The sequence below is a fragment of the Microcaecilia unicolor genome, chromosome 9 (genome assembly GCF_901765095.1).
Source record: "Microcaecilia unicolor chromosome 9, aMicUni1.1, whole genome shotgun sequence".
NCBI classification, from domain to species: Eukaryota; Metazoa; Chordata; class Amphibia; order Gymnophiona; family Siphonopidae; genus Microcaecilia; species Microcaecilia unicolor.
The window spans coordinates 29,619,845-29,634,351 of record NC_044039.1 but is presented as its reverse complement, the minus strand read 5'-3'; the positions used below and the strand labels follow the sequence as shown (position 1 = coordinate 29,634,351).

The window sequence follows — 14,507 nt, the reverse complement described above, 5'->3', positions numbered from 1 at the left end:
AGCTATAAGCATGAAAAACTTTCAGTTGTGGATTATTGGTGTTTCTGCTTTTATCTGCTAAACTAGGGAATAAGGAATTAACTTCAGCAGATTCCTAAGGAAGTACCTCGATGTGAAATGATGTGGGGTTTCTGAAGTAGTGGCTCTTTAAATTTCTGTTTTCTGGGTAAGAAAAATGAAAACTACTATTCCTAAAATGTAGGATTCTTATGCTTACAGCCTATACAACTGCATCCAGCAGAACCCCCTCCCCCCCCCCCCCCCTTGTTACAGCTGTTTAGAAGAAGATTGCAATTACCATAAGAGGACACCTGTGATCCTGGAATTATTTTTTAATATTTATTGATTTATTTATTAGGATTTATTTACCGCCTTTTTGAAAGAATTCGCTCAAGGCGGTGTTCAGTAAGAATAAATCAAACATGTAATAGACAATTACAGCAGTCAAAATATTCAAAAATAACAATACACAGTAAGGCATAGTATACTACTTACAATGTCAACAAAATACGTGTTGCTGCACATTTCTCTTGCTAGAAGGATTATGGAATAGATGTGCCCCCCCCTAGTATTGTCATGCAGGAGGATTCTAGACTATCAACAACAAGTCAGCAGCCCAACAACATTCGTTATAAGGGAACGGAGCCTCCCGTGAGTATGGATGTGATCATTGTTTCTTTATGATAAATAAAGACAAACATGTATGTTATTTTCTTTCTGGTTGGAATTACATTTTTTATATATCTATCTTATAAACGAATCACTGCAAGCTCACCCTTTCCCTCAGGGTGTTTATAGTTTGAACAGCTTAGAAACAATGGTGTTTGACGTCCCAAAATAAATAATAATTTACTGTAAAATTTGAATATAAACCACAAAACTTCTAAGCACCTTTAAACATTTTTTTTTAAAACTGTCAAATACCAGATTATATATTTCGGAGCTAGCTTTCAGCTTTTCTTCATTTTGGAGATGTATATCCGGTTGAATGCATCCACAAATATTTTTAGCTGTATCTTATTTTTACAGCAACTTGAATATACAGAGCACAACCTTATTTTCCCCCCCAATTGTGTTCCACATTGTAAACTGTCATGCAATATAGCTCTGAATTAAGATAGATAGTTGCTTTTTTTCTATTGCTACCAGGCAATCAACTCCCTTTATATTTTTTCACATGGCCATTAAATGGCTCTCCTGTTAAAGTGTGGTATAAATTTGCAGTTACCGTGATTATTTGCAAAACATAATGCAGGGTAACTGAAAAGCTTATGTGTTAACTGTTGGGAATATACACAGCATCATCCCATAAGGTTAACAAAGAGGAAAAAATAAATCTTACCATGCACACCAGAGATTACATCCACTCTTATTTTGAAATGGCGTTTCGGTATTATCTGCGGTGGTAGTGGTTAATGTGCAGTACAGTTATCCTGGCTAATTGAAAGGCTCAGTCACCACCTTGAATGCATTTTACATAGTGAGTGCATTAGGGGCCATACACTACTGTATCTAATTCATAGGCTAAGTGTTTTTTGCATTTTAGTAAAGGCACCCTTTAGACTACCTTGATATTAATCTGGAAATGTTTGTTAACGTTGGCTAGAATTCAGTCTTAAAAGAAAATTAGTCAATAATCATATTTTAGTAAGTACTTGGTGCAAATGACACCAGAATCCGAACTTGCACTGTATTTTCTCATTAACAGCTGGAGCTTTTTAGACCCAAAGCATCCTCTGTGAACAGGACCACAAAGGATTTTTTTGCAATGCGCACTGAAATGTAACCCTTATAAAATATTTACTCATCAGTTCTGCCCCCAAATCCTATAGTTTTGTGGGTTCAATTCTTTTTTTTCTCTTCCAATTTTAATTTTTAAAATAAAATGTAGTGTAAATAACATTTTAAAAGCAGAAAAATAACATTTGATATGTCAGCGTGCAGACATACTTGAAGAATTTGTTGTTCTCTGTACACATAGGAGAGGAAGTAAGGATAAGAGATCAAGGCAGAACATAATGAAAGAAGAGGGAAATGTTAGATTATTTTTTTGTGTTCGGAAATATATGTTTCTTTTTGTCATGCATGCACTGAAAAGGCAGAATATTTACAAGACTAACAGCCTTAAAGAACTAGATAAACTAAGCAATTAAGAAGGGAAGTTATAAATATGGGCTACCTTAAAACGGATTTTATTCAATGAGACATAGTTACCAATAGATTTAACAGTAAAATAACTCACAGTAACCCGTGTTGATAACTTCTCCCCTAAATATTAATATCCTTGAAGGCTGTTTGCAGATGCCAATTCTTCCGAATCCTGCAGAACAACGAGAGCTGCGCTGTCCTTGGTGCTGAATCCCATGAGTTTACGGGTTCTTGAAGAATAACTAGCTCCCTAAACCTGCTGCCTTCCTCTATTCCCTACCTCAGGTTAAATTATCTCCCTGTTATTTAATCTGCCGTTGTGCAGAGAATGGAAAGCACTGTGTTATGTTAAATAGTGTCAGTCTGCGTTAATTGCGTCTAGTTTATTATTAAGAAGTCATCCACTGAATCTCCCAACGTACAGAGACTAAGGAGGTGAGAACGTAAAAACAACAGTATAATTAAACTCCAATGGTTTGTTTTGTCTAGGTTTGATTAGTGTCATTTTGTAATAGTACATTATAAAAGATAAAATACCCTAACTGTAGCACTTTTCTTTAAAAAAAAATTGAAGGAGCTGGATGAATATATACTTTTCTGGACATCTTAATTAGTTATTATCTATACTTATTGTAAATTAATTATTGCTCATATTCGTTGCTTTTCTGAAACTGTTGCTCTCATTGTTGTTTATTAGCAATAAAAAAAGATTTAAATTCAGATAGGATAATGTTTCAAGAAACAGCAATACAGGCAACAACCACGTTTTTTGAATTATTAGCAAAATTTTACAAATCTTTGGTACTGTGTGATATCCCATCTAAGACGAACACCACCAACAACAACACCTGCATATTAGTGAAATGTTGAAAAGTCAATGGAAAAAGAAAATTGCAAAATAAAAATATCTAATAATGTAGTTTCTGATTTAAACAAAAGTTCCTTTTCAGATTTTTCCTAAAATTAGGATAACGTTTTTGTTTGCTCAGATATCCGCAAAAGAAATAAATGAATGACAAGTAAATCGGGTCCATAACCCCGTGTCTTTAATGACAGAGACAACATAAATCAATACCCGATCTCCATAGCTTACACTAAACTTAAAATTCTGGACACCAGTGAAAATGGTGCTCCAAAACAGTAGTAGACCAAGAAGAGGAGGAAACAATGTAACAAAAATACTTTAGTTAAATGGTATATTCAGGAAATGAAAGGGTTTGCGAGAGACACACAAACCTTTATAATTTGAGTAGGACTTTGCGTGGATGGTTCTTCAGATCGAATATACCGACTGAAATGTCAAATAACCTTCAGTTGTTCGTTTCAAGTTGTGAAGTTGTGCACTTATGGCTCTGGTGTTCAAGGTAAGGTAAGTCAGGGTCGCAATTTAAAAGAACACATGCTCTAATCTGCAAATTTATTTATTTAGATTTTGATCACACCTTTTTCAGTAGTAGCTGAAGGGGACATTCAGGTACACTGGATATTTCTCCGTCCCAGGAGGGCTCACAATCTAAGTTTGTACCCGAGGCAATGGAGGGTTAAGTGACTTGCCCAAGATCACAAGGAACAGCAGTGGGATTTGAACTAGCCACCTCAGGATTACAAGACCAGTACTCTAACCACTAGGCCACTCCTCCACTAGCAACAGTCTGTGTAGAATCTCAAATAGTAGCAACAGAATTTCAAATAGTAGCAACATTCCATGTAGACCAACATTCCATGTAGAATCTCAGATAATATCAACATTCCATATAGAATCTCAAATAATAGCATCATTCCATGTAAAATATCAGATAGTAGCAACAGAATCTCAAATAATTTATTTGGATTTTGCTCACACCCTTCTCAGTAGTAGCTCAAGGTGAGTTACATTCAGGTACACTGGATATTTCTCTGTCCCAGGAGGGCTCACAATCTAAGTTTGTACCCGAGGCAATGGAGGGTTAAGTGACTTGCCCAAGATCACAAGGAACAGCACCTGTGGATTGCCAGAGAGAGACTGTAGCTTAAAAGTGCTTACAGGGGCATACTCAGGCAAACTATGGAAAGTTCAATGGTATCCTTTTTTTTTTTTTTTTTAACCATAGAGTGGGTGTTTCTGAGAGGCAGAGAATGAGCATGTCTGCAGTAATCAGTTAGTGCAGCTAAATTGTTGTGTGCTGACTGATTAACCTGTGATTAGCCCGTGAGCCCTTATCACCTACAAAATAGGCGGTGGTAAGGGCGAAATACAAAAAAGATTCTTTATATTTTTATCTGTAAGCAGTGAAAGTAAAAATAATAAAGCCTCAAGAAGCTCCCAGCAAAGGGCTGAAAGAGCAGGGCTTCATCATCATTGGCAAAAAAACCCAAAACCCTCCTTGCTCAAATTACATGAAAATAAGGAAGTTTAAACAGACGAAAACGAGTCAAAAATAACAGCTATAAATGCTTAGCTGTATTGTCTCTTTCTTCCATTTGTACCAAAAATCAGACTGTGACCTACAGTGGCCAGTGTTTCGTTGAACTGCATCAGGGTCAATCGGTCATCAAATCTCCATATGCTGTCACCATCTCTCAAACATTAGCACGTGGCCATTAATACAAAAATACAAACACTACCATTTTATTGCTGCACTAAAAATGGCATTATTGGGCCTTTTACTAAGCTGTGGTAAAAAGGGCCCTGCAGTAGCAGCAGTGGCTGTTTTTGATGCACGCTGAGGCCCTTTTTACTGAAGCGGGCAAAAAGGTCTAAAAAAGAAGTGGCCATGCAGTAAGATTGAACTTACCGCATGGCCATGTGGGGGGGGGGGGGGGGGACACTTACTGCCACCCACTGAGGTGGCAGTAAGGGCTCCTGCACCAACCTGGTGATAACCGGGCAGCACACGGTACTACCTGATTACCACCAGATAACCCCTTGTGGAACAGTTAGAGTGGAATATTGGCCTGGGTTCCCTTCTCTACAGTGCATTGCACCAACCACTAGGTTACTCTAGGGACCAGTGACGATCCTAGGTTGGCTGCCACCCAGAGCGGATCGCCGATGTGCACCCCCCCCCCCCCGGGTGCAGCATGACCCCCATTGGTGCAATGAAACCCCCCCGGCGCATCAACCCCCCCCCCCCAGGGTGCATACTTAGGTGCTGGGAGCAGCCGCGCGGCTCTCGACTCCGCTGGCTCCCTGCTCCCTCTGCCCCGGATCAGGAAGTAACCTGTTCCGGGGCAGAGGGAGCAGGGAACCAGCGGAGCCGACAGGTGCGTGGCTGCTCTCTGCACCCCTCCAGCGGCGTGCACCCGGGGTGGACCGCCCCTACCACCCCGCCCTTGGTATGCTGCTGCTAGGTTCCTACTTGCTGCTCTAATAGGACTGGTCATAACCTCTGAAGCTGTCACAGAGGCTGGTATTTGCTGTTTTTTTCACATCTTTGGGGGGTGGGAGGGGTCAATGACCACTAGGGGAGTAAGGAGAGGTTATGCCTTAATCCCTTCAGTGATCATTCAGGGCACTTTTAGTTACTTAGGGCCCTGTTTACTAAGGTGCATTAGCGTTTTTAACATGCCTACAATTAACTTTGTAGGTGCTTAGAAGGATATTGTAGGCGTGTACTCTGTTAACATGCGTACATGACTAATGCACATTAAAAACGCTAATGCGCCTATAACACAGCTTAGTAAACAGGGCCCTTATTCGTGATTGAAACAAGTCTAGACCAAAATGTCTAACTTTTAGCCCTGGATGTTTTTTTTTTTTGCTTTTTTCCATTATGACAGAAAAAGTGTCCAAGTTTTGGGATCACTTACATCCTGCAACTCAACACGTCCCTTTGTGATCTGGATGCACTGCATATGAACTGCATAGAAAAATATCTTGAAAATAGTGATTTGGAAGTTTTGGCAAAAAAAATCCATCTGCTGCTTCTTTGCTGCTTTTTGAATGTTTTTCTGTTTTGAAAACGAGCTCCTATATAAGTGACAGTATTGACATAAATATGGACATCCTTCTTTTTAGACATTGTATAAATAAATATATATATATATATATATAGGAAAATTTACATCTACCGATCGATGAGGAGGCGGGTGTTGTAAATCTTGAAGTGAAAAAATCTTTTTATCACCAGCAAGTGGCACTGCTGAGATCGGCAGGTAAACTACTGTATGAATGCTATGTAAGATATATTTTCTTGTTGTTTTCTAATCGTTCCATAGTAAAAACCAGTGCATTTTGTCTAGCAAAAAAGGTGCCGGTACTCAAATACCAGGTCACCCTTCAGGGGTGGAGTGATCATTAAGGGACTCACTCTACGATAGCCAGGGCCCCTGCAACCAGTCATAGAATCTATGACAAGGCAGAATTTGTATGTAGAACCTGAGCTCTTTCATTAAAATACAAGAACCATGGGTCAAGTTTACCAGACAGTGGAAAAGGTGCCGGTACTCAGGACCCCCAAGTACCCCCTCAAAAAAAGCCCTGGTAAAAACTAACCATACTAGTGCATATTTTATAAAAATGCATACAAAATGTGACCCTGTTCATACCGTCCCCGAAAATATCTATACCAGTGCTATATAAAAATAACCCCTAGAGTTTTTATGCTTTTTTCTCACCAACTCCTTTGTATTTCAATGAGAAATGTTATGTACTTATTTAGTCATCATACTTACCTATTACTATTAAACAACATTTAATTCTTCTTAAGCTATGTTAATATTACTGACATTTTAACATTATTACCTAGCAATTTTTCCGTGTTAAAAATGTTTGAGCACAATCTGAGGGGGGCGGAGCAAGATGGCGGCAGTTACATCTCTACGCGAGTAACATCGAGGTGTTTGCAGGAGCTCAAACGCTTCCTCTATTTCTTAAAAATAACCTGTTTGTTTATTTCAAAATATGCCGCATACAAAGAGGAAAGCGTTTGTTAGAGCCGGAGCTCAGACGGCTCTTACCTCTACACCGACCCAGCAGACGCTCGATAGTTTTCTCGTGGGAATCGCGAAGACGGCGTCTGGAGGTCCCGCTGAGCTACTAGCAACAGGAGAGGCTGAGCTTTTGGGACAGGATATTTCGTTGTCCCCTCCAACGCGTTCTCAACCGCCGCAACCGACTGGAATCGGTTATGGAGGGGATCCGCAAAACCGCGAAGACGACGTAACGGTGAACCAGCTGGGCTCCATAGCGATATCCCCAGTCGGAGCCTTTTTGCCATCCAAGGCCCAGAAAGCGCCGGTAACACTTGAGACTATATGGGAGATACTTCAGACAGTCTTAGCATCGACTAGCAAGATTGACTCTCTCGTGAGTAATGTTCAGACTTTATCTAAAGACCTTACAGTAATGAAAAACGAAGTCTCAGAGAAAATACAACATTTAACTGATGAAAATGCAAAAATGAAAGAAATTTCTGCAAAACTTATACAAGATAATATATTGATTCACAATAGATTGGAGTATTTTGAAAATTATAATAGAAGACTTAATTTGCGCTTATTGAATTTTCCAAGAACTCCAGTTTATTCTCCTTTACAAATTTTCAAACGGTATTTGGTGGAAAATTTGAAATTTACAGAGGACAATATACCTCCGTTGAACAAAGCATATTACTTACCATCTAGAGATTTGAAGGATAACACTCAAGCTTTACCACAAGAACAGCCTAATTTAAATGTTTCTGATTTACTAGATTCTTCTTTAACAGAAATAACTGAAAGACAAACTCTTTTGGTATCCTTTATTTTCCAACAAGACCTGGACTCAGTTAGAAAAATGGCATTAAAGAATTTACAAGTTCCTTTTTATGGAAAAAAAGTGTTTGCTTTTCCAGACGTTACAAAACAGACTCAGGCTAGAAGGAAGGAGTTTCTGGCATTGAGATCTGATACATTGGCTTTGGGTGCCTCCTTCAACCTAAACTATCCATGCAAATGCAATGTAAAATATCTAGGAGTTAAGTATGTATTTTTTGTCTCTGAGCATTTGAAGCAATTTATTAGTCAGAAAAAGGTCTTATGACTTGTGTTGGAGCTAAGTAGATCTGATTAGTCTTAAAATGAGATAATTAGGAAAATAGCGATTTATACTGTTAAGCCTTTCTTTAACTTTACTTTATTTTTGAATGATATGTGAAACTTGACTCCTGAGTATTGAAGCTCTAGCCCCCACATATTGGGGTCTAATACAAGTTGATTAAGATTGTTTTCTTGTTTAATGTTCCAATTGTGGAAAATTTCCTGTAATATGTTTAAACTGTTTTGCTTTTTCAAGAATGTATTCTTGTAAATATATGAAACTAATAAAGAAATTAATAAAAAAAAATGTTTGAGCTAAAACACAGTAAAATAACATCATTGAAACAATACAATTAACAATATGTCAGAATCTCGCAGTCAACGTGAATGCTCCTAACACAGGCCTTCAGTTGCTTTGGGAAGTTCTTGTCAATCGGTCTCTGCGGCAGGCTGTCCCAGATCATCTGCAGCGCTTCCTTGAGTTCAGCGATTGTTTGTGGCTTTGGGTGGAGCCTGTGGTAGGTCTCCAACATTGCTTCCCAGACATAAGTCTACATCACTGTGATATCATTAACAGTAGGCTGGCCCCTTGTTTTTTTCTCAAATAGCGGTAGATTTACAATGCAATATTTTCGAACATATGAAAATCACTGGATGGTCACGCTAAAAAGTCTGTAACTTCACCATGTTTAAAGATAATTTCATTCCACTTGACACATAAACATAGATTGTGACGGCAAATAAAGCTGTAAAATTTCAGGTTGAAATTCCAAGCAGTTGCTGAGAAAACAGCAAAAAACTCTAAGGGGTTACTTTTTTTTGCCTCACACTGTAAGTGTGGGGGCATTTTTGTAAGAAGGAATTTATTTGTGTGAAAAAACCTTCATGTAATTATCCCCAGGTACATAGTTTATAGTTTATTAAAACTTGCTATACTGCCCAAACTGAGTTGCAGAACTGGGCGGTTCACACAGAGCTGGCTCAAGGGACAGTGGCGTCCTGGGCCAACTTGCTTGGGCAGCGCCCCCCCCCCCCCCCCATTGCATCACTTATGGTGCTCCCTCCCTCCCCCTCCCATGGGTTCAGCATCTCTCTCTCTCTTGGCTTGGCATCTCTTTCCCCCTATCCAGTTTCTCCTTCCCTCTCCCCATGGATCCAGCACTATTCCCTCACCTCTCTCAGTCCCCTGCCATCCTGTAAAGATTACATTGGTCACCAGTGACAGTAGCATCAGCAGCATGACAGGCTGCCTTCAGCCAGTCCCTTTGTCTTCCCTCTGTTGCATCCTGTCCACAGGAAATTGCAGCAGAAGAGGCAGGATGCAGCAGAGGAAAGACCAAGGGCTGGCCGAAGGCAGCCTGTCCTGCTGCTGCTGTTACTGGCAACCCACATACACTTTTCAGGACGGCGTGGAAGTGAGAGATTAGAGGGAGCAGTATCGGACTCGTGTGTGTTGGGGGGGAGGCTTAATCTGTAGGTCAGATGAGTTCAGAGTCTGGGTTTTTTGGCACCCTTAATTGCCAGTGCCCCGGGCCAAAGCCTCACCTGGTCCAATGGTTAAGCCAGCCCTGGATTCACAATCTAAAAACATAAAATCAAGATAGAAAGGAACTAAAGTATTTTTGACTAGAAAGAAATAGATCACTCACAGGGCATTGCAATCGAGGACACAGGATCCCACTTCCCCCAGACAGACCATTTGACACACAGGGAGGGGCATAATAAAACGGGGCGCCCAAGTTTTCATGAGGGCGCCCACGCAGGATGCTCCCTTAAAGGGGCGGGGCAACGCGTATTATCAAAACAAGATGGATGTCCATCTTTCATTTCAATAATACCGTCGGGGACACCCAAATCTTGACATTTCAGTCAACCTTAGAGATGGCCATCCTTATGTCGTTTTTGAGATGGTTGTCCTCAGTTTTCGGCGATAATGGAATCCAAAGACGTCTATCTCAAAAACTTCCAAATCCAAGCCCTTTGGTCATGGGAGGAGCCAGCATTCGTAGTGCACTGGTCCCCCTCACATGCCAGGACACCAACCGGGCACTGCAGTGGACTTCAGAAATTGCTCCCAGGTGCATAGCTCCCTTACCTTGGGTGCTGAGTCCCCCAAACCCCCCTCCCCAGGTCCGCCTGCCTGAACTGCCTGAAGTACACTGCACCCACTACAACTGCTCCAGGGACCTGTATACTGCTGTGATGGACCTGAGTATGGCATTTGAGTCTGGCATAGAGCCTGGCAAAAAAGTATTTTTAAACTTTATTTTTATGGTGGGAGGGGGTTGGTGACCACTGGGGGAGTAAGGGGAGGTGATCCCTGATTCCCCCCGGTGGTCATCTGGTCAGTTCAGGCACCTTTTTGATGCTTGGTTGTGAAAAAAAATGGACCAAGGAAAGTCGTCCAAGTGCTCACCAGGGACGCCCTTCTTTTTTCTATTATGGCCGAGGACGACCATCTCCTAATCACGCCCCAGTCCCGTCTTCACTACCCTGCCGACACGCCCCCGTGAACTTTGATCGTCCCCGTGACGGAAAGCAGTCGAGGGTGTCAAAAAAATCGGCTTTCGATTATGCTGATTTGTGTCGAAAGATGGGCGTCCTTCTCTTTTGAAAATAAACCTGAGGGTCTCTCCATGGGAACGGGAGCCCTATGTCCTTGGCTGCACTGCCCTGTTCAGTGGCCTGTTCTATCCTCTCTCAAAGGCACCTCCTGGGGCAGCACAGATTTCCTTTCTGCTCTGAGGACCTAAGGACCCTGATCTCCTTGATTTGGAGGTCAATGCAAGGGAGGGGGGGAAGAAGTAGAGGACTTTTAGGCACCACCTTTTGGGTGTTCAAAAGTCCAGCACCTATACAGCAGCGCCCAAAAGTCCTGCTTTGCTGGAGGGAATCTATGTACATGTGATTTCACCACTCTTTGGTGCACACGGATGTGCAATGTTAATTTGTACATATCCACTCTGCATGTTCCAGAGGATGCTTGTATGACAAAACCCCCATGCTAATCTGCCCTCAGGAATGCTCGCATACAAATAGGTTGTACCTACAGAAATATACCCACATATTGGATGGGCAATTGATAAAAGCCTATTTTTTCTGAATAAAGCATTGTTTTACTTGCGCAAATATTTTAAAGAAAATCACCCTCTATTACAGCAGCAATACCGACATGACGGAAAATAAAAAGGACATGACAGGCAAAGAACATGACCTACTTTTATTTTCAAAACAAATTTCTAGCTTTAAAAGCATACATACATAACAATTGGACATACTGTGGAAAACATCATTAAACTTCAAAGCATTGAAATTATTCTATTTTGCATAAGTATAATTCTGTTTAAATGATCCCAGCTGCTATCCTTATCCTGTTATTAAGCCCCTTGAGAGCCTGTTTTTTTTGAAGACTTTTTGTCCCATTCTGGGCAAAAGGTTGAGTAAATCTGCCCTAAGCCTGATGGACGCAGCTGTATATTTAATCCCCTCGATATTGAAAACTATTTAACTGGCCAGGAACAACACCTGGCCAGTTAAATGGCACTTAACTGGCTATCCAGTGATATTCAGCTATCCCCCGCTGCATATTCCCGGTTAGCAGCTAGGAGATAATCGGTTATGTCAGATGATATAGCTGGCTACCCCAGATATTCACTGCATTCACCCACATTGGGCCACTTAAATAGCTGGGATGTCTTTGGCCGGTTTAAACTTAGCCGGCCATCTCCGGCGCCATTTTTGAGAACTTAGTTCCGAGACTAAAATATTGGATGCGTACCAGCATACAGTACAGTTCCTGACGAAGCCGTATAAGAGTGAAACGGTGGCCCCGTTGAACTTTAAAACTATTTGCTGGGTCCTTAATATAGAAACATCTAAACTAAGTGCTTTTTTGATGCTGACAACTTTAAGCTCTTTTGAGATATTAAATTGCAAGTTAAGTGCTTTATTTGATATCATCTATAAATGCGAGATTTACAAGCTGATTATAAAGTAACCAGAGTTTTTGCCCAATGATAGAAACTGAACACTGGATACAACGTTACAAAATCTAGTAACAGTGTTCAAAACCTAAGACCTAGTGTCAGAGGTTTCTGAGGGCTTTTCTCTGAAAAAAAAAAAAAGGTATTCAGCTAGTACTTGAGCTACAGTCACAGAACATATCCAAATAGTAGTAATATTCAGTCTTTATCTGGATAACTCAGAAGACATACCCCATGATATTCAGCCTGTGGCAGTCTGTGGCCTGGCCACCATAGTTTTCTTTTACACCTGGATCTTCAGTGAAGGTATCTGGATACTGAGTGTCACAGGTATAACTTGGCCTCTCCTCAGTCCAGTACTCGGATAAGTAACCACATAAAGTTAGGACGGCCTATGGACACAGTTAGCAGGTCCTATCTGGATGTCCCACTGAATGTCAACTCCAGAAGGCTGTCCTAAGTTATCCAGATATCAAGAAAGCAGATTGAATAACGCCATTATCCAGATAAGTTCCAGCATGGACCTGACTATCCAGATGGTGGTGCTGAAAATCTGGACAGTTTTTGACCACTGCAGCCAGCGTTCCTAAAATCCACTGACCACAGCAGCTGAATATCGCTCCATTTGAATTCTGATGAAAAACTTTAGAAAATGTTGATATTCTGAAAATGCAAATTCATTGTTGATAAGAGTGATCTAGAATATGATGTGATATAATATTTATGCAGATAATTCCACTACATTGATTTTAGATTTCCAGTAGAGTCCCAATTAACCAACCTTTGGTTATCCAATAATACCCACCTTCCCTCCCAAAGAGTGGGGAAACATTGTCACACTCAGCAAATCTGTCCCTCCCCCTGAACTGTAGCAACTAGACCTCCAGGACCCCCAAGTGCCTCCTCTCCCCACCCAGCCACCCGTATGCCCTCCAGACTTACCTTACAATCCCTGGTGGTCTAGCAGTAAAGGCATAGCAGGAGAGATTCCATCCCTCTTGCCCAAGTTGGCTCCACTTGCAGGTTGCAGTAGTCATTTTGAGGTCCTGGATGTGCAGCTGCTACTTTTTTTTTTTTTGGGGGGGGGGGGGGGAAGAGATGCATTGAGTGTGGCAGTGGTGCCCCAATGTGTCTGGATTGTTTGATATTTTTGGTTATCCGACCACCTGTTGGTCCCATTAATGTCAGATAATCAGGGTTTTACTGCATTACATGTGGATTATGGATGCATTTTTGCTATATTGTGTATGTACATAAATCATATAAATGCAAATAGCACAAGGTTAATTTGTTTTCAGAATTAAATGAGTATGATAATGTGTAATATAACTACATCAATCTTCTATATTTCATATAACATACATATATATTTATATATATATATACAGTTAACATTAATTTTTCAACTTAATGATAGGAGATGGTTAAATACAACATCTGAATACATCTGCAGTTAGTGGTAGACAAGATTCATCCTAGCCTCATTCCAGCTTCCTCAGAGCACTGCAGAGAAGTCCCATTTCACCTAGAAAAGCAAACATTTTTCCTTATTATATTTACATTCCATAATTAATGAGCAATAGAGCTCCAAGCAAAAACCATCATGCTTATACGCTTTGCAGTGGAAAGACGGAGAGACCTGTCCACAACTTATGCTGATCAGAAAGTATGATACGATTCTGAACATTCCTAGGAGATGTAGCGGGGCATTTCAATATGACATCTAAATCCAATTTTGCGAAAAATGTCTAAAAATCTAGTAGCGAACATGGCCATTTTCAAAACAGAAAATGTCCAACTTTTTGTTTCAAAAAATGGCCATTTGCTAGACATTTTTTGCTTAGTGCATCTGACATTTGGGACCATTTTTGAAAAAAAAAAAAAAGAGTCCAGGGGAAAGATGCACAAAAACAAGCCATTGGGATGTATGGTGGGGCCAGTATTCTTAGTAGACTGGCAACTCATACATTCTAGTAGAACAGTGGGGTGCCCTAGGGAGCACTGCAGTGGGCTTTGCATAAAAGGTCCGAGGTACACATCTCACCGTTTCTCCCTTACATTTATCTATTTATTAGATTTACTGCCTTTTGAAGGAATTCACTCAAGGCGGTGTACAGCAAGAACAACTCAAACATAAGCTATAGACAATTACAGCAGGAAAAATATTCAGACAATACAAAGTATGGCATAGTATGATAATACGAAACTCAAACCACCGTCTCACACCCACTGGGCAAATATGTAAATAAAAGAACAAGCTATCACCCCTGTACCACCACTTCACTGTGCTTCATAGTGGAGAAAAAAAGCCTCAGTAATGCCACAGAGCCAGCCCAAGAATATCTACTATAATAAAATTCACCCTCAACGTTCTGAAGA

General features: G+C 40.6%; 1 protein-coding gene across 2 annotated transcripts in view; it reads right to left on the bottom strand.

The window, feature by feature from the left end:
* Positions 1-11,347: 11,347 nt before the first annotated feature.
* PAH (phenylalanine hydroxylase) overlaps positions 11,348-14,507 on the bottom strand; it is a 75,271-nt gene continuing 72,111 nt past the window's right edge. For both annotated transcript variants that reach the window (XM_030214396.1, XM_030214397.1), the window contains one exon: positions 11,348-13,653. In XM_030214396.1, coding sequence (XP_030070256.1) covers positions 13,610-13,653 — 44 coding nt within the window. In that variant the 3' untranslated portion in view covers positions 11,348-13,609. The remainder of the gene's footprint in view (positions 13,654-14,507) is intronic.